This window comes from Clupea harengus, chromosome 15 (genome assembly GCF_900700415.2).
Source record: "Clupea harengus chromosome 15, Ch_v2.0.2, whole genome shotgun sequence".
Taxonomy (NCBI): domain Eukaryota; kingdom Metazoa; phylum Chordata; class Actinopteri; order Clupeiformes; family Clupeidae; genus Clupea; species Clupea harengus.
In genome coordinates this window covers 15,761,533-15,788,793 of record NC_045166.1, presented here as the reverse complement: position 1 = coordinate 15,788,793, position 27,261 = coordinate 15,761,533, and the positions used below count along the sequence as shown (strand labels likewise).

Below are 27,261 nucleotides of genomic sequence, written 5' to 3'. Positions count from 1 at the left end.
TTATGACAGCAGGGTAAGGTTTTGTTTGTTTTAATATTCATTGCATAAAGGGGTTCCCTATCATTAAGAGGCTCTGAGTTATAGTTTCAGTTATTAATCACCTCTCTTTACACACACTAGATGCAAGACGTGTCACCTACAGATGGACATGGATACACACATGCTCACACAATAGAACACTCAAATAGCCTAAGAGATGGTGATTTGTTTCTGTTTCACCTGTGCCTTCTCAATGCTGTTTTATCCACTCATGGTTTCAGTAAGTTGACAGGGGAAAGTATATCTCTTAAACTGCTCTATGCCAGATTGGAAGTGTTTCCTGTCAGCACACACCGCCTTCTTCATGGAACAGAGACAGAATTAAACAACCAAAAAAACATAGTGAGCCATTTTAAGTGAGTGTTAATACGAGTTCATATGAGGTTTTTTTAGTTCCTTTGAATACGGAGAGTTATAATGGACCTACAAAAACGTTGTTGACAGACACAGGCAAAAATGTCCAGTCCAGTATATGCAAATTCAACATTTGTGTGTTAGCGTATGGTGGTTGTAGTGTGTGAGGGAGTAACCAAGGCCGTAGGCAGGATTTTTTTAAATACTGAGGTCAAAGGTGTCTGCTTGAGCTCCCACATAAATAAGCCTCAGGCTCTGAAATAACCCTCATAATCTTCCATTGTTTAGTATATGTACACACAGTCCAGCATGAAACGCTGCCTTAATGTACGGATCTTGGTCTTTGTCAGGTCTATTCTCATTTAATGAAATACCCGAAGCCTAAAAAATACACCGTGGCCATGTCCTCAACGGTATATGCGGGGATGAGGGTAACTTCTACACAACATATGGAAGTCTATTAAATGGACACTCATGAGTAGCAAGTGTCTTGGTTTTCCCTTTTCTTAGCCTCCTCCACGTATTGTCAATTACTTACGTCACCTGTAACACAAATAATACGTCACCTACAACACAAAACGCCACAACCCCTGATCCCTCCGGAGTGAAGTTTAGCGCAGTGGGAAATGCTTCTTATTGAATAGAGACAGGGGCATTTATGTCAAATATAAAGTCTTCACAAATTCTGCAGGGGTGACACTGGGAACATATAACTTTATGCACATTAAACACATTCAATATCTAAGAACATATACCAATTAAATTGTAAGGCATGGCCCTATTGCCTCTATGGCCAATAGTCCCCTCTATGATTATCCATCACAACAACATTTGTAAAGGTGCATTTTTTTTAAACTCGTCCTAAATCGTTTGAAATTTTGGTGGCTACCGTCTCTGATGTCTCCACCTTTCATTATGAAAAAAAAAACCTGTAGTAGTCATTAACACAGGACATGACATCATGAAGGTTCAGAGGTCAGCACACACCTGAGCCAATCAGCTTTATTCAACCCCCACTCAATCCCCCCCCCAAAATCAATCACAATCAAACATGATTAAGCTCTTTTTTTTTTTTTTTTCAAACTTCTAACTACATACATAGACCCGCACAGGTGGGTAGCATGGGAGTAAAGGTAACATTACAGGTTTAAATAAAGTTTCTTTGACTTAGCACATACATCAACCGGGGTCTCATAATCATGACTCAAAATAAACATTTCAATGTCAAACCAGAAAAAACCTTCTCATCCTCTTCAGGCCCTGTCCTCGATGAAGAAAGCCATACGAGTGAGAGTGAGATCAGCTGTAAGAAAATGAAAGGGAGAGGAGAGAAGGACGACAACACCGCAGAGCAGTCAATCAGCTGCGCTGAGGAGAAGCCAGGGTGGCCCTTGTTGCTCCTGGCAACCATGTTTCTTTCAATGAAGGAGATGTCTTAGAGGGCATCACTCCACATTCATTGGATAAGAGTTTGATCCTAGAAATGATGTAGCGTCTTTGTCTTAGTTAGACACACACACACACACACACACACACAATTCAGAGCCTGGTAGTCACAGGACATAAGGATCTCCTGGACCAAAAGGTTAGGGGTCATGCCCTCAGACCCCTGAGAGTGTTATAGAAGGGGGATCAGTGGGCGGGGCTCCGGAGGTAAGTTGATTGGGCGGAGCCATAGGAGAAGCGTGGGAGGGAGAGAGAGAGGAAGAGAGAGAAAAAGGAGGTGGAGGACAGAAGCTCATCCCTCACTCCTGTGCATTAAGGCATAGTGCAGCTCAGATGAGCGTCACCCCCTGCTGGAAGCAGAGGTGTACTATAGTGAAGTGGACAGCTCTGCACCTAGAGAGATAAGTCTAGTCCATGGTTCCCAGCCTTGGGCTTGCAGTGTGGGGGCTGCTAATTTGTCCTGGGGGTCCGACAGTCACCAACACTTAACCCCCCCCCCCCCCCCCCCCCCCCCCATTCTTCTTCCCCCCCGACCCATGTTCTGCGGTATAGCTACTCCCACAATGGGCGGAGTCTCATGAGCACTCCTCTCCAATTCGCTGGCAAGACCGGCCCACCTTGCGGTCAAGCTTGACCATCTTAAGCACCGCCTCCTCACGGCCACGACCCAGGTGGTCAAACATGCAGTCGTGTTGCTCTGGCAACCGGTGCAGCATGCAGAAGACATGACCTTGGAGACAAGAGAGAGATGACCTTAGATTGAGGAATACATTTGAGTGTGTCTGTAGCAGTATGTGTACAGCAGGTCTATGTGGGGTCATTTTGAGTGTGTGTGTGGGTGTGTGTGGGTGTGTATGGGTGTGAGTGATGTATATGGTGCGTGTAAGATTGTGAGGTGTGAGTATGTGTAAGGTATGTGTGTATATGTGATTGTGAGGTATGCGTATGTTTAAGGTGAGTGTGTGTGTGATTGTGAGTTATGAATGTGTATAAGTTATGTGGGTGTATGTGTGAGTATATGTGATTGTGAGATATTTGTACATGTAAGGTGCGTGTGAATGTGATTGTGAGGTGTGAGTATGTATAAGGTGTGTGTGTGTGTGTGTCATATGTGGTGCGCGTGTGTGGTGTGTGTGTGTGTGATGTGTATGATTGTGAGATGTGTTTGTGTGTGTGTGTGTGTGTGTGTGTATGTGTATGTATGTGTGAGTGATGTGTATGTATGTGTGAGTAATGTGTAAGGTTTGTGTGTGTGACGTGTAAAGTGTGTGTGTGTGTGTGTGTGTCTGTGTAACATGTAAGGTGTGTGTGATGTGTAAGGTGTGTGTGTGTGATGTTTAAGGTGTGTGTGTGTGTGTGTGTATGTGTGTGTGTGTGTGTATGTGTGATGTGTAAGGTGTGTGTGTGTATGTGTGATGTGTAAGGTGTGTATGTGTGATGTGTAAGGTGTGTGGTAAGGTGTGTGTGTGTCTGTGTGACATGTAAGGTGTGTGTGATGTGTAAGGTGTGTGTGTGTGTGTGTGTGATGTGTAAGGTGTGTGTATGTGATGTGTAAGGTGTGTGTATGTGATGTGTAAGGTGTGTATTCTCACCACAGCGGCAAGACCCCAGCTCCTGCTGCACCAGCTCCAATTTGATCTGGCAGAGGTGGCAACGTCTCCGCCTCTTCTGCTTGGCCACGCCTCTCGACCCCTCTCCTTCACTTAGCTCCTCCCCCATGCAAGCTTTCTTCACTGGTGAGACGTCACTCTCAGAGCCACAGTCTGATGGAACACACACACACACACACACACACACACACACACACACACACACACACACACACACACACACACACACACACACACACACAAATCACACACTGACAGACCCAGTCTTATGGAAGAGAGGACATTTGATTTATTTCACAGTACATTTGATTTATTTATCTTCTTTACTTTACTTATCTTCTCTTGCACGCACACACAGACATACATGCACACACACAAACATACCTTACACGTCACTCACACACACACACCTTACATGTCACTCACACACAGGCAAGATTTTTTAAATTTACACATAACACACACACACAATAATAAACAAAGATACATGCATATATCTGTACACAAGCTGTAGGAATATACCTGAATCACAGGAGCGCTTGGTGGGTGTGTGTAGAGTGCTGTGATCGGAGTCTGTACTGGAGGATTCTGTAGACAAGAGCAGAGCAACACACACCTCATAATGACACACACACACACACAGCCCTTATAAATACATACCACACACACACACACACACACAGCCCTTATAAATACATACCATACATACAGACACGCACAGCCCTTATAAATACCTACCATACAGACACACACACACATAGCCCTTATGAATCCATACTGTACATACAGACACACAGATACTCACCTCATAAACACACAGCCCTTATAAATAGATACCATACGTATAGACACACATACCTCATAAACTCTCTCTCTCTTACACACACACACACATCCATTATAAATACATAAGATACAGACAGACAGACACACACCTCATAATCACACACACAGCCCTTATAAATACATACCATACAGACAGACAGACAGACACACACACCACCTCATAATCTCTCACACACACCCACACACAGCCCTTATAAATAAATACCATACATACTGACACACACACAAACCTCATAATCGCACACACACAGCCCTAATAAATACATACCATACATAAAGACATACACCTAATAAACACACACACACACACACACACAGCCCTCATAAATATATCCATACATGGATCCCTCAACACAGACACAGAAACCATCCACTAACATAACACAACTCAATAGGTAGATTATTCACAGACAAAACAATCATTGCATCTACTAATTGGGAAAAAAATGTCTGAACTTTCTCCTGATTTGTGAGAATCCCCAAAAGAGGCTGGCGAGCATTGCTGAAGTAAGTTCAGGTTTGTCCTTTTGATAACACAGCAAAGGCCTTACAAGCTTTTTTTTCTTTATGACTGAACTGCTGCAACAACTTGCCCACACATCTAAACCATCGGCCCATGACAAAAGGTCAGATACCACTGAACTCTGATAGTCAACCATTATACAGCAACATCATAACCCACGCGTCATGCATACGATCCACCTGACAGTGCACGAGTGAAGCACTTGACCATTGGGTGGGCACGGTTCTTACCCTCTTGAGGGTTGGGATTTGGGGTGGGTGCAACCTCATTGGATGGCATGTCTGGGACTATGGGAGCTGAAGATGAGGATTGGCTAGTACTGCTGATTGTCTCATGGCCAAACGCTGGCGATTGGTCTCTGTCGGAGTTTGGGTGGGGCTCAGGGTTGGAGTCATCTTCTGGCTGCTTCTTCTGGACATCTGATAGACACAGAAAGTCACAATAGAGAACTGTGCAAAGACAGGACTTAATATAAACACACACACACTCTCTCTCTGTCTTTCTATTATATATATATATACACACACACACACACACACACACACACACAGTATCCTGAGGACAGAATGACATGGAGGTGATGAGAGGGGGGGGGGGGGGGGCAACTTAAGGAAACAGAAGACGGAGGGAGACAAGGAGAGAAGAATAGAGAGGAGAGCAAAGGAGTGGGGAAGAGAGAAGAAGTGGTAGTGAGAGAAGAGGAGAGGAGGGGTGAGGAGAAGAGAGAAGGGGGGAGAGAAGAGAGAAGGAGACATGAGAGGAGAGGAGAAGAGAGGTGAGAGAAGAAGAGAGAAGGAGATACGAGAGCAGAGAAAAAGAGAAGAGGAGAGGAGATCAGCAGATGACGGGGACACACTCACCTGCAAAGCACTTAGAGCACAGGTTCATGGTTTCACTCGATCTGCAGAGAACACGAACAAACACACACACACACACACACACACACGGTTACAATGAGGACAATATTAGACACACACATGCACACAGGTAACAATGATGGGTGTATTACACACACTTATAGCTCTCTAAATATAGACAAACACGCCTCTTGGCTTGTTCAGTTCTCGCAACTTGAGAAAGGACAATTACAGCTAACAGCTGTTCTACTGCACAAAGACCACCAGCTAAGTTCTCTTCTGTAATAGTTTTTAGTGGTAACATACACAAAAGGGCCGGAGACTTTTTAATCGGCAGTCCCACCACTTTGGGTATATCTGGATGCCACCGACATTGTCACACTACATTCACTCGCAGGCTGATATGTATGTGGGGGTAGCGCCCTCTAGCGTGGCAGGAGTTGGATCTGGGCATAAACAGCTGAGCTCTCTTACACTGGGAAATAAATAGCTTTCATCTGTAAGATCGGGCCAGAATCAGCTGGAGTAGGTTACCCTAGGTATGTCCACTGCACCAGAACCGGCGGATCTGTTCTGCCAAATCAGAACCAGCTTACATACACAAGTGTGTTTCACTTAAAGTGTTTTTGAGTGAGTGAGTGAGCGAATGTGTGCGTGAGTGTGAGTCTGTGTTCAAGGAAGACACTGGAACACCACAGGACATTGTACTTCATTGTTCTGTGGTGAAACATAACCAACACTTCAATTCACCTGAGTACAAGCTATGGTCACCTGACTGGCCACAATCAGAAAAACAGCAAAGCCTGTTCTCCCCCCCACACACACGAGAGGCCATGTATTGAGGATATGGGGGGAACTAAACAGAATGGTCCTCACCACATCAAAGATCTGGATCTCTTTATGTGAGAAGATCTCTAAGCCATATCACCCATGATTAGAATGTGTCCGCTGGGATACAACTGGCCTAATTATATTGGGGTTTTGGTTGCTATCAAACACATGTAGGTCAGACATAAAGCTGTGGTTCACTTTATCCTATACACCGATGACAAGCTCTTGACACACGTTAAGAATCAATCACTATACCTACATGTAACAAAACATCAGATCCTGACTGAGTGGACATCAGTGCTGGTGTCCACACACACACACACACACACACCTCATCACCTTGCCCTCTCCATTAACATCACACACATAAGCATGTCCTGTCATAGTATGGTCAAACAGCCCATCCCATACTCTAAGAAACGTGTGAGTTCCTGTTCATCCATCTATTTGTCTACATATGTTCGGAGAACACCAGAAAGATCAGAGTTAGACCTTCAAACGTTACAATGGCACGTCCCATGACTTCAGCCTTGATATTGTTATCCGCGGAGCGCTTACAAATCCCCTTGTCTATTAAAGTTAACTTAAGTTACGGGTGTAAAAAGCTTAAATTGCTTTGTCGCTGTTTAAAATCAATGTTTCTTTACGCCGACCCGGCAAAAGTATAGCTTAATCTATTCTGTCCAAAACTTCAAAGTACCCTACAGCCGGCAGTTACCCAACCCCCACCCAGCCTCGCTAAAAACAATAACACTACCGGTCTGCTGAAAATTCAATGGAGAATGATTATCAAAACCCTTATAAACAAGCTTCACACTCCTTACCCCCAAAATCCACAAGAGCAGCGAGGCGGAAGTTGAGGTGCTTTGCTACGTTCGCTACCGGTGTCCCCCATGACAGACGGTTGATGATGGAGATACGCGAGCCCGGGGATGGAACGGAGGCCTGGTCGGTCTGAAGAATCCTCAAGCGAAATGGAACAGGCTAATAATAAGCTATATCCTCTTCGGTCTTTATATAGGATTTTGTGGACGGAAGGATAGCTTTGCCGACACGGGCGGCCACCAAATTCCTGACTCGGTTTTTGTTCCTTTAAGTGGTTTTCCACGCGGACGGGAGAACTCGCAAACCCTCACGGAAGCGCGACCAGCTGGAATATGTCTCGTGCTGCCGACAGCAGAGGGAGCCATATACTACCAGGACCACCAATCGATCCAGAAACGTTCCAACAGACAAAACAGCTACATTACTAATGCAATATGTGGTAAGATAGTAAATAGTGTCACGAGCCGCTGTGCTTATGCGCACGGCAGTTGAATAAAGTGATTGAAGAGTTTAAGGCATACTGTTGATTATATGAACAATGCTACATAGAGATACACAGTACTAGACATTCATACGGACTCTGATTTGAGATATAGCCTATTGTTTCATTGGACTATATTGTTCCAACATTGTAGCATAGACTTGAGAACCAGATGTCTATACAAGCTAAACAAATCCAGTAGACGTAGTAGCCTATCCAGAACTATATCCGTGTGTGGTAAGTGATACATTGTAACACACTCCACCGTCTCCTCCCAACACTAGAGGGCAGTGACCCTCATCCTCTGTTGGTAGGTTTCCACCACAAATACCATAACAATCCTTTAGCTGATTCGTCAGCTAATGGTCTCCATAGTGAATTTTGGGATACATTCAAATAAGAAAAAATGATTATAGGTATTTGGTAACATTGTTTGTATTGGTTTCCATTGACCATGTCACTTTTATCCTCTCACTTTAAATTGTACTTGACAACCCGAATCCACCTTTGACTTAGATGCTGGCAGGAAGTATGGTTTGAATGTTATTGTACTACTACAAATAGGCTAAGCACTATCCACACATACATACAAAAAAAAAAATGTGAGGAAATCCAGGTGGCTGTTAAGGCCCAAGGTTGACACGGGCAATGGAAACATGTAATGTGGTCCTCTAGCCATCTGGCCTGTCAGCACGAGGAAACCTGACAAAATAAAGACCTGCAGTTCAATCATATACAGTGGCATTCAAGAGTTTGGGCACCCCTGTTCAAAATTCCAGTTACTGTGGGATATCTAAGCCAGTAAAATACCTAAGCCATAAAGTTAAAGATGACACATTTCTTCACAGTAAAATTTTCCATTTTTCCTTGTCAAAAGCTTCTACTTCTGTGAGATACTTGGGCCGTTTTTTTAGGTCTATCCACAGATTTCCGATGATGTTTAGGTCGGGGGACTGTGAGGATCATCACTCTTGAGGTAGTCTGTTGTGGATTTTGAGTTGTGGTTAGGATCCTTATCCTGTTGTGGATCATTATCCTGTCTCTTCTCCAAGAATACATTTGCTCACTGCATTCAGACAAGTCCATTTTAACTTCATCAGTTCCCAAAATGGATCAGTCTTGTTTAGATATTCCTTTGCAAACTTCTGACGCTGAACTTTATGGTGAGGACACAGGAAGTGTCTTCTGATAGAGGTCATATATGAAGGTCATATTTGAGCAGGTGTTGCTGCATAGTAGAACAGTGCACCAGTCACTTCCAGAAGGGCTTTAGCAGTCAGAAAGGGGGTTTTGATTTGCCTTTCTGGCAATCTTACGAGTATTTCTCTCCGAAAGTTTTCTTGGCCTTCCAGACTTCAAGTTGACCTGCACCATTTCGATTAACTGCCATTTTTTTTAACTACATTATGAAACCCGGAGGAAATGGCTACCAGAAAACACTTTGCTATATTCTTATAACCTTGTCCTGCTTCGTGAGTATACATTATTTTAATTTATAGGCAGCTGCTTAGTGCATAGGTTTGAGGAGTCAGAGTATTTATAAAGCTTTGAAATTTGCATGACATTGCATTTCCCAAGCCATAACCCAGATAAATACACTAATTTAAAAAAATTGAACCCTGAAAAGAATGTTTCATCTTTAATGTCATGCCTTTTGGAGACCGCTTCATCTTCTGCTCACTTAACTATTCACAGATCTTGACCAGGGGTGCCCAAACTTTTGCATGCCACTGTACCCCAGACGGCTTCAGCCTGAGAATAGGCATGTCAGGGGTGTCACTGAAAGAGGTGTGTTTTGGCCGTTCAGCTAACAATTGGTTAATATCAGCCACAAATGCTGCTGCTTTAACCATTTACCCATCAGACTGTTCACATTCTGTTAACACACGCCACACACAACTGCTCTGACAGACACACACAAAAATTAATAGAATTTCAAAGTTTAATGTGCAAATATCACAAACAGAGAAGGGGGACAAACGGACAAGGAAGGGAAGTCTGGGCGCACGGCTTCCATGAGAACCAGTTCCTTCACAGCAAAGAACGGTTTTCCGGTCTCGTGGTGGCTGGTTTTCCAAAAACCAGAAGGCTTTATTGAAAACACTCTCCTGCACGATACAAAAATGGTAGTCTGAAATTAAACACAGAAAGCACAGCCCCAAGAGCATCAGCACACGCCCCACCCACACCCCCACCCTAATCCCCAACTCCTTTACTAAACCCAAATCTCAGGCAACCTATCTCTAGCAAACTAACCGAGATGAGCAGACTGAGGTGACAGGTTGTGGGAGGGGCACAGACCAATGGTCCAATCACAGCTCTTTTCTCGGTGATGGACAGACTCACGGCCCAATCACAGCTCTCCTCCAAGATGATGACTGGATTTGTGATCCACAGAGAGCAAAGACCTCCAAGGACTAGGCAAAGGTGAGGGGTGTGTTTGAAGGAATATGGCACATGTGATTTGGGCACAGGGACTTCCTGTACTTTTTTGACTCATTAGTTTTCCCCTCACATCAGATGTGCTTCCTGTGTCAAAGGTCATGTCGCTCCCCACTGACTAAAACGGATCAGAGAATGGTAAAAGGAAAAGACTTGCTGTAAAAAGTAACACTAAAATGCATTCAAAGGATAATAATGAAAAGATGAGAAATCAGTGGGGTCATTGGCTGGTTATATTTTAATAGGAGAATACAGAAGGAGGTCAACCAAAATGAAAAAAGATATCATGTGAAGAAAAAAAAAAACTAAAATAAAAGTAACAAAAATCTCTTAAAAACCGACAGAAAGTCTTTAAACACGAACGTCAGTCAGTCCAGAACACTGAGCCAGAGGGCGGAGCCTGGGTGCACTTTAGGAAGAGAGGTGGAGTTTCAGAAAAAGGGCAGGATTTCAGATGGAGTAGAGGGGCTTCAGAAAACCTGCAGATCCTTCCAAGAACATCTGTGTGTGTGCAAAGCTGTGTGTGTGTGTGTAATTTCATAACTTTGCTCTACTGCTGGACAGTTTGGTTATTTCTTGGTGAAGATAAGAGGTGGAGGTCGTGAGAAGACGCTTCCCCGAAACACAGCTATAAAATCAGTACAGCTCATTTTCAACATCCACACACACACACACACACACGCACGCACACGCACACACAAAGCCACTCGCTGGTATGAAAAGGAAGAACAACATACACATCAGCACTCACACACACACACACACACACACACACTCACTCTTCAATACAGTCTCATTACAACACACTTCACTACAATCTCACTGTCTCACACACGCTCCACACACACTCACTCACACATCCACACATGGAAGCAGGTTTGTGCAGATGAACCCCAAGTGAAAAGGGGGGTCCAGGCCCTCAGACCTCAAGGGTTAGCTGACTTCACACCAAAGCGACACTCCCCCTCCACACACACACACACACACACACACACACACACAGACACACACACACACACACACACACCCTACCTTCCAGCTCTGTGCATGTGTGTGTTCATGTGTGATTGTGTTACATGTGCAGATGGGGGGTGTGTTTGTGTGTCTGTGGATGTGACTGAGGGGAGTAGTTAGGGGAACTTTCTCAGGTCCAAGGCTCCACCCCTCGGCAAGAGTGACACCTCCAGGCTCCACCTCTTCCAGCTGCCCGGCTCCTAGGTTGCTATGGTGATGTGGAGAATCTTGCCTCTGTTCCATTCTGATTGTTTTGTTTCGGTTTGGATTCAATCGAGAGCAGAGTCAACATCAACTGTCCATACCACTGGAGCTTTCTGAGGAGGGGGAGGTTGGGGGATGAAGGGGGGGGGGGGGGGGGGGGAGATGGAGTAGGGACAAAGAGATGGAAGGAGAAAGAAAGAAAGAGCAAAAGAAAGGGAGAGGGTGAGAGACAGATTATATTATATCTGCACATGTACATCGCAAGCACTCAGATACACACATGCAGACACACTTAAAAGAACTGGGTGGTTACCGTGGAGACCGTCGGGCTCCTGCCCGTCCTGGAAGGGGGCGGGGCCCCAGATGCGCACGGTTCCGTCGTCAGAGGCGCTGGCCAATAGGCCGGGGTGGGTTGGGTTCCAGCTGACGCAGTTCACGGTGCGAGTGTGTCCGGTGAGCTCAGCGATGGGCAGTTCACCACGGCGGTGCCAGATATACACTTTATGGTCTAAGACACACACAGACAGAACCAGTATGGGTGAGTGTGTGTTTGTGTCTCAGTGAGTGGGTGAGTGTGTGTGTGTGTGTGTGTGTGTGTGTGTGTGTGTGTGTCTGTACCTTCACTGCCACTGGCGATGAAGTCCTCATTGTGTCCTCCGAAGCAGGAGTGTATGGTATAGAAGCCCTGAGTCACTCCCTGGTACTTCCTCACCAACACACGGTCTTGTAGGTCCCAGAGATGCACACCCTACACACACACACACACACACATAGTTAAATACGCATTAACACACGGTCATGTAGGTCCCAGAGATGCACACCCTACACACACACACACACACACACATAGTTAAATACGCATTAAAACAGGGCCATGCATGTCCCAGGGACACACCCTACACACACACGCGCAAATGCACAAGCACACGCACGCAGGTTAAATGCATTATGCCTTCATAATTATGCAGGTCCAAGAGATAAACACCCTATACACACACACACACACACACACACACACACACAGACACACACACACACACACACACACACACACACACACACACACAGACACAAGCCTTCAGTGCTTACCTGAGTTGCTACGTTTAAAAGCGCTAACCTCCCATTTCTGGACACAGTGAACGACATGATGGGATGATCCTCCTGGACTCTGCAACACACACAGAAAATTATCAGACATGATATTTGTAAATCACAATGACTCTCTTGGCAGTCTGGCTCCATACCAAAGCCACAGTAATCTTGTCAGCCAGTATTTTGGTATATTTGGTATATTTTGGTATATCCACAGGCATTCATGTTGCCATCTATAAATGTCATCTGCCCAACACCTTTCGCACTCATGCAGCTATATGTCATCTGAGCCCAACAGCTCTTCGGCACATAACTGCAAGATTAGCCTTTGATAAGAGAACATGAAAGGAGTGCAATAGCTCTTGAATGTCAAATGATAAAAAATTGTATCACGGCACAAAACTGCAAGATGAAACTAAAGAACTTGAAAAGAAGCCTGATGAATATTGGAAGCACATTCTGTCGTCAAATGAGACCAAGATAAATTTGCTCGGCTCACATGGGGTCCAGCATGTTTGGCGTGAGCCTGGCCAGGACTACCACAGTGAATGCATAGTCCAGACCGTGAGGCACGGAGGTGGGAGTGTGATGATATGGGGCTGCATGAGTGCAAAAGGTGTTGGGGAGATGACATTTATAGATGGCACCATGAATGCCTGTGGATATACCCAAATACTGGCAGACAAGATGACTCCCAATCTCCAGAAGCTTGGCAGAAGAGGAATATTCCAGCATGATGACAACCCAGAGCACACTGCCAAAACCACGCAAGAGTTTCTAAAGCAGAAATAAAGTGAAAAGTATGACCTAGCCAAGTATGTCGCCTGACTGGAATCCAACAGATTACCTTGACAACCGTAAACAACCACCAAACACGTTTGGGGTGTTTTAAAGAGAAAGGTAGAGCAACACAACCTTGCTCTTCAGCAAAGAGCAGCTGAGAAAAAATTGTCTCTGAAGAATGAAAAGACATCTCTCCAGAAGTCTGTGCAAGACTGGTATTCTCGAGGAGGATTGAGTCAGCCATCAAAAATAAAGCATGGACATACGAAGTATTGAAAAAAATAAAAGGTTTGAATATCAGTAATGAAAGGTGTACTGACTATTGTTGCACTGAGTTCCTGTTGTGGGGCCTGTGTTTTTGATATAGTAAATCTAAACTGTTCGTTTTAAATACCTACTGAGCAAAGTAGAAGTATTGTTATTACTTTATGGTGTTATAATTTTGACATTGAAGTGATACTCACATGTGTTGTTTACTGTAAATGTCCCAAGTTAATACATGGAAAACAAACACAAAAACAGACGGAATCTCACATGTTTCTGTCCGTGAGGTCCTCAAAGTTGTACCCACGGATTCGCTGGTGTGTGTCTGAGGCCAAAACGGTTTTACCGTCCGCCAAACACCAGAGACACTGCACACGGACACCCTCCCACGAATCCAGCAGGTTTCCGTCTAGATCCTACACAAACACATACACACACAAACAAACACACAAACACACACACATTAGAGAAGTGAGACACTGCACACAGACACCTTTCCACGAGTCCAGCAGGTTTCCGTTTAGATCCTACACACTCTCATAAGCGCACAAACACTCACACTCACTCACAGGTGAACCTACACACTAGTAGAACACACAGTAGCGCACAAACACACACAGGTGACCTTACGCATTGGTAGAACTGTCCCCTCTGTCCCCCAGTGACGAAGCGTTTCCCATCAGGGTTCCAGGCCACGCTGGTCAGGCTGTCTTCATGGGACTGGGTCATCTTAGTGCGCAACTCTCCAGTCTAACCCAGACACACACACACACACACACACTGCATTAAATACACACATACGCTCTAGGGCAAGCATTTATTAGATACTCTGTTCTCTCTCTTGATAGAGGTAGGGCCAGTGTGATAATTATACTGTATTCAACAAATGATTACCTTTTGTGATTTTATGTAATATCTCATCACTATAGAGCACACTCCAGAAGGGCTCCAGTGTGTGTGTGTGTGTCAATATGCATGGCATATATTTGTGTTTTTGTGTGAGTGTGTGTGTGTGTATACATACCTGTACGTTCCAGAGCCAGAGCTCAGAGCAGTCATCAGGTCCGCAGGCGACAAGGTAGGCGTCGTCCGGACTCCAGGCCAGGTACGACACGCCGTAGGCGTGGCCTTCTAGGGTCTTCAGCAGCTTCAGCTGCTGTGTGTCCTGTCAGACAGAGGGGCGTTACCACTATCGGCCTATCAGAGAGGAAAGTTACAACTACCAGCTAATCAGATAGTGGAATGTTACCACTACTGGCCTATCAGAGAGGAGCTTTACAACTACTGGTCTGTCAGAGAGTGGGACATTATCACAACCAGACTTTGGGGTTTGAGTGTACACCGGTGTACGTACATGAGCATTGTGTATAAATGTGTGTTTGTCTATGTGTGTGTGTGTGTGTGTGCGTGCGTGTGTGTAAGCTTGTCCCTCACCGGTTCCACCTCCCATATGATAACAGTGGTGTCTTTAGAACCGGTAGCCAGTTTGGTTCCATCATTGGAGAACTTGCAGAACCAAACTTCGTTACAGTGTTCTGTCAGGATCTGCTGTGTGTAACATGGGAACTGCTTCCTGTGAATACACACAGAACAGAACAGAGGGGGGGGGGGGGGGGGGGGGGTTAGTTTAATTTTACTCCATAGTTTAATGGCTACTGCTCACACCAACATAACAGTAATAACAGCAGAAGACAGACTGGCAGTGAACTCATGAGTCAGTCAAGAAAGATGGAGAGGAGATAGGAGAAAGAGGGGAGATAGGAGAAAGAGGGGAGAGTGGAGATAGAGAGAAAGAGGGGAGAGAAAAGAAAGACAGGAAAGGAGAGAGAGAGAAAGAGAGAGAGGAGAGAGAGAGAAAAAGAGGAGAGGAGAGAAAGAGAGAGAGGAGAGTAGAGGAGAGAAAGAGAGAAAAAGAGAGAGAGGACAGTAGAGGTGAGGGTGTGTATCTCCTCTGACCTGCTGCAGACGTGGTCCAGCAGCAGTGAGACGGAGTCGAGGCTGCTGTCTAGTCGAGTGTTGTGGTAGAGGCAGCGATCTCTCTGCTGCTCCACAGCCTGGCGGAGAAGAGTCTGGAGGCGCCGCGGAGGCAGCATCACCGACGGAGGCAAGAACGCTACACACACACGGGTTCCAAGTCAACACACACACACGGGTACCAAGTCAACAAACACACACAGGTACCAAGTCAACACACACATTCCTTATGAGAGTGTGAGACAATACGAATGTGAGTATGTGTACGTGTACGTGTATGTGAGTGCATGTGTGTGTTTGTGTGTTTACTCTGCAGCTTGTCCAGTAGTCGGCAGCGTGACGCAGCTCCTTTGCCCTCCCACTCTGCTTTGGCTCTCAGGTCCTCAGCATGACTGCACATTAGGTACCTGTCAATCACACACAGGCAGCCAATCAGATGAACCAGCCAACAAAGCAATCTGTAAATGTAGCACACAGTCAGTGAAGCATTCTGTCAGACAAAAAACAAAGCCTGGGAATCACATTGAACACAAAGCCAGTAATTACATTAAATAGCAGTTAGACTCACTGCCAGAGTTGCCAAGATTGAGCTGATTACAGACTGGTTTATTCTTATTGATCGATTATGACTGGCCTATTGCGTAGTATTTGTATGCTGTTCTATTACAGATATTTATAGTTACTGTTTTGATTACTGGTAATTGGCTGGTATACCCACTGATTAGGTTCATGTGATAGTTCAAGGCTAACCAGGCTAATCAATATCTGGTGATCTGAATGGCCCGACCTACCCGCCACAGACCTGGATTAAGTGGTTTCCAGGTCGGTTAAGGCTTATTGATTATCAGTTACAGGTGACTAAAATGAATGGCTGGACTTAGACGCTAATTAACTTGTTCCAGGACTGATTAAGGGTTATTGATGATCAATAACCAGCTGGACCTACCCGCTGAGGGCGTGGATGCGGTCCGTGTTGTATTTGAGAGGTGTGAGTTCGCCCCTCAGCACCTGCAGAGCTTCCAGGACTTTCCCGTCCTCAAGGAACTCCAGATACTTCTGTTGCAGGAGCAGGAACTTCATCCGCTGAGGAGAGGGAGAGAGAGACAGACAGACAGACAGACAGAGAGTGAGTGAGTGAGGGAGAGAGAGACAGACAGAATGACAGAGAGAGAGAGAGACAGAAAGACAGAGAGAGACAGAGACAGAGATAAAGACAGAGAGAATGGGGGGGGGGGGACAGAGAAAGGGAAAGAGCAACAGAGAGAAAAAGAGAGAGAGGGAAAGAAAGAGCATGAGAGAGGGGAAGGGAGGAGACAGAGAAGAGGAGAAAAGAATAGCAAGATAGAGAGAGAAGAAGGGAGGTAGGATGGCAGACAGAGAGGATAGAAGAGAGAGAGAAAGAGAGAGGCAGACAGAGAGAGAGATGAGGAGGGAGGATAGAAGAGAGAGACAGAGAGAGAGAAAGGACAGAAGAGAGAGAGAGAGAACAAAGGGTGAGAATGGAGGATGGAGTGTAAGGTGAAGTGAGAGAGAGGTGCAAACGTAGAGGTCGGATTCAAGACACTAAACTCTACAATATGACAAGTCACTCAAAAATGTTACGCTTGTCATTTGTATAATAGTAAATTTGCTGAATAAAACAATAATAGATTTGTTTTTCCCAATTAATGAGCAGCAGCAGACACAGACAACAGCGCCACCACCAGTGGAAGCATTTTTCCCAACACCTGACCTTAGGTCAGCCCGGAGATACCGCTTGCAGCAACAAGTAAGCCTCACGCAGACAGCTACATCTTCGCGTAGCACACGCAGACAGCTACATCTCCGCGTAGCACGCGCAGACAGCTACATCTCCCTGAGCACACGCAGAGACAGCTTCATCTCCGGGTAGCACGCGCAGACGGCTACATCTCCTTGTAGCACGCGCAGGCGGCAACATCTCCGCGTAGCAAGCGCAGACGGCTTCATCTCCGGGTAGCACGCGCAGACCGCTACATCTCCTTGTAGCACGCGCAGACAGCTACTTCTCCGCATAGCACGCGCAGAGACAGCTACTTCTCCGCGTAGCACGCGCAGAGACCACTACATCTCCGCGTACCGCGCGCAGACGGCTACATCTCCGCGTAGCGCGCGCAGACGGCTACATCTCCGGGTAGCACGCGCAGACGGCTAAATCTCCGGGTAGCGCGCGCAGACGGCTACATCTCCGGGTAGCGCGCGCAGACGGCTACATCTCCGCGTAGCGCGCGCAGACGGCTACATCTCCGCGTAGCGCGCGCAGACGGCTACATCTCCGCGTAGCACGCGCAGACGGCTACATCTCCGCGTAGCACGCGCAGACGGCTACATCTCCACGTAGCACACGCAGACAGCTACATCACCGCGTAGCACACGCAGACAGCTACATCACCGCGTAGCACACACAGACTGAGCACACGCAGACAGCTACATCTCCACGTAGCACACGCAGACAGCTACATCTCCACGTAGCACGCGCAGACAGCTACATCTCCACGTAGCATGCGCAGACAGCTACATCTCCACGTAGCATGCGCAGACAGCTACATCTCCACGTAGCACACACAGAGAGCATTTAAAGGTTGGTCCACCATTGTAAACCAACAGAATCAGGGCCTTCAACTGTCTGGTATATGTGTGCGCAAAAAAAAATTGTAATCAATTAATAAATAAATAAATAAATGAATAACGGCTCTGGAAATGGGATACACACAAAGTGGCTCGGACTGAGCATACACAATTCCAGCCAGTTAATTACACAGTGCTTCAGGAGCACGAAAGGGCGGGGTGAAATTTGACTGGCTGTTGAGCTCAAATATCAACAACCTTTCGGTAGAATTGTGGACTGCTGGGCTGGGCTGTGCTGTGCTGTGCTGTATGTGAACAGTCTGTTTAGTGCTGTTCTGGGGTTAGGGTAAGTGCTGACTGTACTTCTGGCTTGGGGGCGCCGTCTTATCTGAGTCTGCCAGGGTTGACCCACCCTACAGCTAGCCCATGCACTGATGCGCGCGCACGCGCACACGCACACGCACACGCACACACACACGCACACGCACACACACACACACACACACACACACACACACACACACACACACACACACACACACACACACACACACACACACAGCTGCCTGTAGTCGATTATCAAAGGGAGGTGCTCTCTCTTTTCAGTACCCACTCCAGCACCACACGGTAGGCCAATTGCCTACAGGCACGGAATGGGGTGCTGCGTCAGCGACCAGACCAAAAGGATCTAAAAATAGAGCCAAGGTCGAAAAAATCCCAAAGTTTCCCTTTAACACACTCATGCAGTCTTGCCACAGAACACACACACCACAGGACTCAAAAGCCATAAAAGCCACTTGCATACACACACACACACATCACAGAACGCACACGTCAGATAAAACACACGCATGCCACAAAAGACTGTGCAGTACACACACCGCAGACCACACAAGCCTCAGAACACACACACACACTTGCCACTGGATCGACACCCCAGAACAGGTGTGCTAATAGCTACACTCACTATCAAAGGGCCACGCTACTCTTCTAAGGACCATCACCTCACACCCAAGGACCATACTGTGCTTCCCAACACCACACCTCAATGCAAACAGCTCAACAACGGTTATTATGGCCATATAATGGTTGTAAAACAACCCGGTTCTAAGGGACGCTCCAAACTTTTCACAGTGCAGTTTCAAACGGTCAGAGTGTGCTTTAGCATGACATGCTAAACATGTAGCCAGCATCCTGCACACTGGGCTGCACTAGCACTGCTATGCAACTAGCAACCTCACTATGGCTCCCCATGTCCCCCCCCACCACCACCACCCCCCTGACAGTGCCTCCGGTGTGGGTGCCTCAGCCCCCTCCAGCGTTCAATCAGCTCACAGGAGCAGGCCGAAGGTTAATCCTAAGCCTATAGGTTAGCCCTAGTTCTAACCAATCGCTTAAAACAGGGGGACTCAATCCTACGCCCCACCCCCCACCCCGCACCTGCCCCCTGCTCCTCGTGTTGTCCATCTTCCATCTGTCCCTGACTGAACTCCGCAGTCTTCATGAGCTGCTCCACGGTAGCAGCTTCAGCTTATCAGGAGTATTATGATGACAGTGACTTCCATCAGGGATAGATAGAGGACTTTCAGTGTGTGTGTGTGTGTGTGTGTGTGTGTGTGTGTGTGTGTGTGTGTGATGGGCTACGACCTGAGCCTCTGCCTATGTTTAGCCTACACATAGAATGCTTTGATTACTCTGCACAATGCTTCTTGGTTGAGAGGAAATCAACTGTGTGTGTGTGTGTGTGTGTGTGTGTGTGTGTGTGTGTGTGTGTGTGTGTGTGTGTGTGTGTGTGTGTGTGTGTTTGTGTCCATCAGATTTGTACCCTAGAATGCTCTCTAACAATGTTGGGGTCCAAGAAAGTCATGCTGAATGCCAAATAGTGAACTGTTCCAGAGACACACATCGGTTCCAGTACCGACACTGCTCCCTGTGTGCGCGCGCGCGTGTGTGTGTGTGTGTGTGTGTACGTGTGTGCGTGTGTACTTACCACAATGGCGTTGGGTGAGTGCATCAATGCTTTTAGCTCATTCAGATCATTTTCAGCCTGTATAACAAAGAGCAGAGGAGACAAAAGAGAGTTCAGTATTATACACACACGCACATCACATATCCACAAAGAGCTTGGAAGAGTGGAGACAGAATCCCTGTCCAGCGTTTTCTCCCAATATATCCACATGACAGAGTAAAATATACACGTCAGAGTAATACACAGTTTCTAGATGCTAGTGAACAGGTCTGTTTCTAGACGCTCACGGACAGGTCAGTTTCTACACATTAATGGACAAGTCGGTTTATACACGCTAACAAACAAATTGGCCACCAACAGTGCCACCAATTGTACAGGGCATGAGAAAACCCTTAATTTTAAAGTACCTTAAATGGTTTATCAAATGAGCCCATATGACGGCACTGAAAAGCCGATGTGGCATAATACTAGACGCCCAGTGTTGCTCCTCACTGTGTGACGGGTTTGCCTGCTTTGCCTGTGCTGCCTGAACTGGCATTGGAATTTAGCCCGGGATTCATTGTGTACACTGTGGTCTGGATCTGTGTGTGTGTGTGTGTGTGTGTGTGTGTGTGTGTGTGTGTGTGTGTGTGTGTGTGTGTGTGTGTGTGTATACTGTGGTCTGGATCTGTTCCACTGGATACAAATCAAATCGAAGAGTTGATGAAAATACTGACAGTGACTGGTGGTAGTGGAAGCTCACTTCGCTAATGCTAAGGTATCAATACCAAAGCTGGCTACATGGAGATAGTCAATCAAACCTCTGAGGATGCCATGATACATTTTTCCTCAACAAATACCTATGCAAATTTCGGTTTAGTCTTCCAGGAATTTATCCAGGCAACTTTTGATTAAATGGACCGAAATAGGTCATCTTTTTGAATCCCTATGAGGCAAAGGACAGCAGTGTTCCTAATGTGTGGTTGTCATAAAGTTAACTAGCAATAAAACACACAACTCGTGTAACTCAGATGCTGCCTTCAAAAACGACCGTAACGGGGCAATTTGAATGCATCTTAGTAGACAGGAAAGAGAGTTATATCAGTTTCGAACAAATCATTGTCAAGTTAGACACCCTGCTGAGATAGCATTTTACTCCAATTCAAACGGACCCTTAGCCTAGTACTTATGTCTACTGTTAACTATAGTCTGTCTAGCCTGCCCAAGGCAAGCTTAGCAAGAGAAGCACTTCCAGAAACTTTTAATGTCAACACCTAAAAATGATGATTATCAAACCATTTCAGAACTTCAAATTACGAACTACAACCTTTTCAATTGTACTATTTTCCATACTTTTAAAGTATTTTCATGTAAAACATATTAAATACACCTAACTGCATGTAAATAACAGTTATTATACCATTCACTCATGGAAAATTCAGGACAAATCCTTACAATATTAGTACTCTCAAGTTAATAGAATGTTTATTTCATGTCATAATGCAAAAGGATCAGGAGTTCCAACCACTGAAAGTAAGCTATCATCGCCACTAGCAACATAGCTAGTCAAGATGTGATTGCAGTCGACTGTCTGTAGAAAGAGGTCCACTAGAACTAGCGATAAAAGGATCACCTACTGCTGCATGCTTGCGATTACACAAACGTCTGACACTTAGTGCGCCCTAAGATGGATCTGCTTTGATTTTATGTTGCCTTTTCCTAAATGCTTTGCGATGCAGCAACGCTGCTCTCCAAGAGTTGCTACTTAGAGGTCGTAATTCCCAGGGTTTCCACCAAGCTAAGTTACCAGCTAGCAGCTAAGCTATTAGCAAGCCTGTATCTGAAGTAACCTTTTTGATTGTGACTTCAAAACGTAACTTCTGGAAAATTCAGTATTGCAGTATACCTACACAAGCTGAACACCAAGGGCAACAAAACAGTGGAAAATCGCCCCATATGTGTCAGAGTAACAACACAACACAAATCAGAGAAACACAAACACATAAAACATGCACCACATACATACGCAGATATAAAATCAGGCTTAGCCCACAATCAATACACACAAGACACAGACTCGAAACAGCCACACATCCCACAACACACACACTGAACAGTCTCAAAACAGAAATCTTGCACATAAACACACCGAACAGAAATCCCTTTCTCTTGCTCACACTCACAAAACATAATATAATGACCAACTGCTTTAGTGGATGTCTGGTCAGATACAGTTAAAACCCAGCAGGGGTAAGTAAGATACTTTCTAACCAACCTTTACCCAGACCCCACCTCTCTCCACACACACACACACACACACACACACACACTCCACCACTTAACCTTATACTGATCACCCACAATAAGACAAAACCGGATAGCAACGCTTACTCATACTCTTTTCCCAACACACACACACACACACACACACACACACACACACACACATGTAAACCCAGATATGAACACACTTTTGATGATTCGCTCTCTCTCCACCCCAAACACACACACACACACACACACACACACACACACACACACACACACACACACACACACACACACACACACACACACACACACACACACACACTCTGAGTGACAGACACACAAAAACCTTCCAAGATGTAGATCCATACATTATCGAACACACACATTCCCCAGTCTTCTATGAAGCAGACACACGCAAGCACACACTAATTCCCCTCTATGTAGCTACAAACATCACACCCATATTCACATTCATTCACACGAACACATAGATATACAGAGCTAGTCAAAGACACACACACACTGACAGTCAGACAGACAAACACTCGCACACACCTTGTCCCACTCTCCCTCCATGATGTGATTTCGGAACTTTGTGGCTGATGGGTGCTCCAGTCTGCAGCCCGACTCCTGCATCAACAAGTCCACCGTCTGACTACAAAGAGACAGAGAGAGGCAAGGAAGGGAAGACAGATGAGAGAGAGAGAGAGAGAGAGAGGGGAACACAGGGGAGAGTGAGAGGGGGAAGAAGAGAGGGGGAAAGAGAGACATAGAGAGGAGGGGTAAGCAGAGAGGGAGAGTGAGATGAACACAGGGGAGAGCGGTGGAGATGAAGACAGGGAGGGAGAGAGAGACATGGACAGAGGAAGAGGCATGAATTAGGAGGTATGTTGTAACAAAGCAAACAAAAGAGAAATTAACAGAGAGAGAGATGAGCACAGACAGTCAGAGAGAGAGGCAGAGAAGATGGGAAGAGACAGTGGGTCAGTAATGTGTTAATAACACAGATACCTCCTTACTGCAGCATGTACGCAGACACCAGCACACCCCCTAAACACACACACACACACACACACACCCCCCATACCCCCAGTCACTCATGTCCTGCGATTTGGGAAGGGGGGAGGGGGCACCCCAGCACAATGACATCATCGTCAGGTATGGGGAAGAGTGGCGCAGAACGTTTTCCTCTGACGAGACAGCTTCGTCGTGCTGTCTCCAGCCCTTGCGACCCTAGTGCATCAGCACCGGATCGGTGCCGGACCGCGAGGAGGCAAGCCCGAAATACCGAATGCAGACACCAGCTATAATTAGTTTCACCCTCGCGCCGTCGGTAATGTGAAACAGCTGGCTTAGCGTGCTGTGGACGACATGAAACCGTAGAGGCGCACTGATTCACGGGGCCCTTGGGGGTGGGGGGTGTGTATTAAATATGTGATTCCCGTTACGATAAAAACTTGCCGCATATATGGGTTTCGGGCATTGTAACAACGTGTACATGTCCCAGGGATTGAGGGATGTGTGTTTGTGTGAGTCTCTACAACAGCTAGGAGCCACCGGGATTCGGTCCAGAATCCCAAAGGGCCCAATGAAGCGAGGGACCGGACAGGGAATTAGGCACGACACCAAAAGCCTAACAGCCTGAGAGACGCAGGCTTACTGTTACCGTTGAATTTCCGTCTATGCTGCAGGGTTGATCGAGTTCCACGGCCTCAAAGCTCAGACAAAAGCAACCCTTGTCACGGGGAAAACAACCACAACAACCACCGGCCGTGTCCCTTTTCTACGCCATTCTCTTACCCCCGCAGCGCGTTGAACATGGCGCAATGTCACCGTTTGTCCGTGTATGCCAAAACACAAAAATACATCAGGTTTTGTTTCGAAAGTAGTCCTGATATCAATGAGTGCTTTGAAGTCTTTATGCGCTTCATTTAAATATGGATTCCAGGGCAGCTAGCTAGCTCGCTAGCTAGGTGATGTAATAACACATCAATCTAGCTAGCTAAGCAAAGCCATCTTTAAACATGAAGACAGTTTCCCCCAGTTACGTGCCCAGACGTGTACTTTTGTCTTGAGCTTGAGTTATGCACATCACTGAGGTGTTTGGTGTGTTTGCGGGGATCGAAGCTGCTTCGCTAGCCTCTTAGCTAGTTAGGCAGCTGTATTGTGCAAGATGGACCCCATCTTCTCTTCCTTCAGCCAGCAGCCAGGGCTGCCCCCTCCCCCATTCCGCTGTCACACGCAGCAGAGAAACAACAACTGTCACCGTCCGGTCAGGATTGCAATCTTAATCATCAGTAACATATACATACGTGACACTACCTGACATAACTGTCACTGATGGCTTAAGTGTCATTTTGTGATGACTGAGTTCACTTACTTGAGCCCTAACCCGTGGAGATGTTGCCCTATTAGTCTGATCACATCTTCCTCGGACTGCGTTAGACGTTTCTTTTTCTTCATGGAGCCCACGTCCGAACCCGAGGCCGTTGAGCTACCAGAGCCCGGTCCAGTCGCAGCTACGTTATTGGTACCGCCGCTGTTCCCGTTGTTTGTGCTGGAAATAAGCCCGTTGGAGTGCGCTCCTCCGGCCGAGGAGGACTCTCCGTTCTGTGCGTTGTTTAAGCAGGAAAGATCCGAGTCTGGCCCCTGTCCTGATCCATTGGACTGCATGTTTGTGCCGAGATTACTGACGATGTTTCTGTTAAAGTAAATGGCAGAGGATGCCTGAGGATGTGTCGTCGATGAGAGTCCTAAAACAACCGCAGAAAGGCCCACTGTCCCAGTTGAAGCCCCGGGCTCTCCTGCTCCCTCCGCCGCCGAGGCTCGGTGTTTCTTCCGCGGGGGCGGTGACGCTCCGCCGGTGTCCGAGTCGGAGGAGGAGGAAGCAGAGGCCAGAGTTTCCTCACCAAGAGCGGCCGTGGTTAGAAGCCAATGAAGCCAGGGTATAGGAAAGGAGATGTACGCTCCCGGGATCCAGAGCTCGTCGCCCGGCTGGAAGGCGCTCAGTCTCCGCTAGTCTCGCCTGTCTCTCCAGGTCTGTTGTTGTTCCTCTAAACAGCTGCAGCCCTAATGGCGTCCAGACGCGCTGACGTCACCGGAAATTCCTATACTATCCGTCTTCCGGGTAAATTCGGCTACTCTCGCCACTAGGCGGCGTATAACGACCACGTTTCAGACAGGCCTCTCGATCATAAAATTCAAAAATAACAACTGGATACATTCAGAATCGCTTACAGAACACCCTTATCTACTTTACACAATGGGAAATCTATTCGGTAAGATGACACTTGAACACTGGCCTGCATGAGAGGGGATTGTTGATCAAACATCTGATAATCTGGTGGTTGGTGTGACCCCTGTCTTCTGAGTGTATCGCATAGAGCGCTATTTACTGTGCATACAGACATTGAGATTATTTCAGATTAGAGTCACCAGCATGTTGACTAAAGACCAAAGTCTACATCACCCACATCCACTTTAAAAGGAACAGAGGACAAAGCGCAACAACTGTTGTTTGTATTTGTATTTTTTTTTTAAATCAATTTTAAACTTAAGTACAAATCCCAGAAAGTACTAATATCTAAAATAATACAAAACCCAAGCATGGTATAGAGGGACAGAGGGAGGTTAATATGTTGTGTGAATTATCTGCATCTATGCCTCTTCAAGAGATTTCTAGAGAATATGGATGCTGAACTTAAGTAATTCTAGATATGCTACATGTAGACACAGGGAGGAATCAGATGTCTGGGGATTGTGATGTGTAGCCTACGTTTGTGTGAGTTATGTTTGTGTGTGTGTGTGTGTGTGTGTGTGTGTGTGTGTGTGTGTCAGGACTGGTGCAAGACTTGGTGTGGCAGTGTAGTTTTGAGGCCGTTGGCTGGGGTGTCTTTGCCCTTCATGAAGAAAGTGAGGAGTTCTCCTTTTCCTTTCACAAAGATGGGCCCTCGCCGCACAAATCGGAAGCCATACTCCTTCAGGATGTCATAGCAATCCTCCACCACCTGGGGGAGACAGAGTCAATCACACCTACAGTTAAAAAGCTTCAGAGCAGAGTTGTTCTGAGTATGTGTAGGTGCATTATGGTGTTGTTTTGAACATGTGTAGGTTCATATCTGATTCTCGTCTGTGTGTGTGTGTGTGTGTGCGTATGTTGTTTGAGATACTATGTGTTTGAAAGTGTCATTTGAGCATATTAGGGATTTTGAGTATTGAATGTGTGAAGGTGTGTGTGTGTGTGTTTATGGTTACGGTTATGTCACCTGAATGTTCCCCATCACACCAGTAGACTCCATTCTGCTGGCCACGTTGACTGTGTTCCCCCAGATGTCATAGTGTGGCTTTCGGGCTCCAATCACACCAGCCAACACTGCCCCTTTATTCAAGCCTGAGGAGCGCACACACAGACACATGCACGCGCGCACACACACACACACACACGCACGCACGCACGTATGCACGCACACACACACGCCAGCTAACTCAGATTAAAAAAACAAGGACAGAATGAGACATGCACCACTACCCCAGCCCCAGCTAGCACGCCAGGATCCCATGTCAGGTTGGGCGTTCGAGTCCGGTGTAGTGCTATGCTTGTCTAGACAATGCAGGTTACATACACACATACAAATGCACACTTACCGATGCGTAGCATGAAGCTGTTGAAGGATTGGTTGTTGAGGTTGGTAAGAGTGACCTTCATGGCCAAAGCAAAGTCTGCCAGGTCTGCCAGGTGTTGCCAACGGTCCTTTATAGACTCATCTTTCTGTGATGTTAAATTAAAGGGTAACATTGGTGCAAACAGTAAAGTAAGGCTATGGTTTAGAGGTGATGTTGGGGTGAAGGATAATGGGTAATTTTGGGGTGTG

General features: G+C 46.3%; 3 protein-coding genes across 4 annotated transcripts in view; all 3 read right to left on the bottom strand.

The window, feature by feature from the left end:
- Positions 1-2,350: 2,350 nt before the first annotated feature.
- LOC105899542 (AN1-type zinc finger protein 3-like) lies at positions 2,351-7,831 on the bottom strand. The gene is made up of 6 exons (XM_012826739.3): positions 7,331-7,831; positions 5,679-5,719; positions 5,049-5,237; positions 3,972-4,037; positions 3,432-3,602; positions 2,351-2,569 (listed from the first exon to the last, which is right to left on the bottom strand). Exons 1-6 carry the CDS (start codon positions 7,399-7,401, stop codon positions 2,415-2,417), a joined length of 693 nt encoding a protein of 230 aa, XP_012682193.2. The 5' UTR covers positions 7,402-7,831; the 3' UTR covers positions 2,351-2,414.
- Positions 7,832-10,474: 2,643 nt separating this feature from the next.
- LOC105899539 (WD repeat-containing protein 26) lies at positions 10,475-25,831 on the bottom strand. Its single transcript, XM_031581298.2, has 15 exons — positions 25,826-25,831; positions 24,771-25,405; positions 22,946-23,045; positions 20,162-20,218; positions 16,532-16,668; positions 15,895-15,992; positions 15,568-15,724; positions 15,046-15,184; positions 14,636-14,776; positions 14,242-14,361; positions 13,882-14,027; positions 12,562-12,640; positions 12,091-12,220; positions 11,786-11,980; positions 10,475-11,585 (listed from the first exon to the last, which is right to left on the bottom strand). The coding sequence occupies exons 1-15, from the start codon at positions 25,829-25,831 to the stop codon at positions 11,560-11,562; spliced, it is 2,166 nt and encodes a 721-aa protein (XP_031437158.2). The 3' UTR covers positions 10,475-11,559.
- LOC105899528 (adenylate cyclase type 3-like) overlaps positions 25,402-27,261 on the bottom strand; it is a 20,694-nt gene continuing 18,834 nt past the window's right edge. Inside the window, exons 18-20 of one of the 2 annotated variants that reach the window (XM_012826725.3) lie at positions 27,035-27,158; positions 26,656-26,780; positions 25,402-26,397 (exon numbers count right to left, since the gene is read on the bottom strand). In XM_012826725.3, coding sequence (XP_012682179.2) covers positions 26,224-26,397; positions 26,656-26,780; positions 27,035-27,158 — 423 coding nt within the window. In that variant the 3' untranslated portion in view covers positions 25,402-26,223. Of the gene's footprint in view, positions 26,398-26,655; positions 26,781-27,034; positions 27,159-27,261 lie in introns of those variants that run through there. The other variant, XR_006152822.1, reaches the window with a different exon arrangement.